Raw genomic sequence first — 917 nt, 5'->3', positions numbered from 1 at the left:
GGGGGGGCGGGGGGGCGGCGGGAGCTGGCATTCAGGGGTCGGTCTCTGGGGAGGGGAAGAGCAGGGTGCGGCCCGGGGGCCGGTCTCCGAGGAGGGGGGCACCGGCCTCGTCTCCCAAGAGTGGGGGCTCGCGGGCGGGCGGGGTCATTACCTCTGTGCGCGGAGGGCAGCGAGGAGCCGAACAGCCGCGCGGCCGCAGCGCAGGTGTTACAGGCGGCCATGGTCCCGCCCGGCCTCAGCGCCCCGCACCCGCTCCGCTCACTAGGCCTCAAGCCCGCCGCGCCTCCCCCCTCACACGGCTGCCGAGTAAACACCGCCCCTCCCCCTTCCTCGAACTACCGTCACCACGTTCGGCGCTTGTGTGTCGTCACGGCCAGCACGCTCCTCCCTCGCGAGCGCCGGCTGCCGCGAAACAGCCCGTGCCGGCCCGCATTGCATCTTGGAACACGTAGGCCGGCGCGCTAGGAGTGACGAGCTGCGCGGCAGGTGGCGACCCAACCCATAGCCCCGCTAGAGCGTTGCATGCCGGGAGTCGTAGTTCAGGAGTCCTTTGCATGCTGGGAGTTGTAGTGCTCGTGGGGAACAGGTGGTGGAGAGCTGCAGGGGTGGGGAGGCGCCACCTGTTGGCAGACAGCTTGTGATGCTTTGGGTCAACCTGCTGATGTAGGGAGTCGAGTGACGATGATGAGTGATGATGGTGGAACGCGCCCCCCACGTGCCCTAGTCCCCAGACCCAGCCCTGATCCCCCTCCCGCCCTCCGAACCCCTCAGTCCCAGCCTGGAGCACCTGCCTGCACCCCAAACCCATCACCTCCACCCCAGATCCTGCACCACCAGCTGGAGCCCTCACAGCCCACCCACCCTGCTCCATCCTGTTCCACACCCTGAACTCCTCATTTCTGGCCCCACCCTGGGTT

General features: G+C 68.6%; 1 protein-coding gene across 2 annotated transcripts in view; it reads right to left on the bottom strand.

The window, feature by feature from the left end:
• Positions 1–466, bottom strand: part of CLPX (caseinolytic mitochondrial matrix peptidase chaperone subunit X) — a 32,946-nt gene extending 32,480 nt beyond the window's left edge. Inside the window, exon 1 of one of the 2 annotated variants that reach the window (XM_032766011.2) lies at positions 152–466. In XM_032766011.2, the coding sequence (XP_032621902.1) occupies positions 152–221 (70 nt within the window). In that variant the 5' untranslated portion in view covers positions 222–466. The remainder of the gene's footprint in view (positions 1–151) is intronic. The other variant, XM_032766009.2, reaches the window with a different exon arrangement.
• Between the last annotated feature and the right edge of the window lie 451 nt (positions 467–917).

The sequence above is a fragment of the Chelonoidis abingdonii genome, chromosome 9, assembly GCF_003597395.2.
Source record: "Chelonoidis abingdonii isolate Lonesome George chromosome 9, CheloAbing_2.0, whole genome shotgun sequence".
Taxonomy (NCBI): domain Eukaryota; kingdom Metazoa; phylum Chordata; order Testudines; family Testudinidae; genus Chelonoidis; species Chelonoidis abingdonii.
The sequence above is the reverse complement of the archived record's forward strand: the minus strand, read 5'-3'. Positions and strand labels throughout refer to the sequence as shown.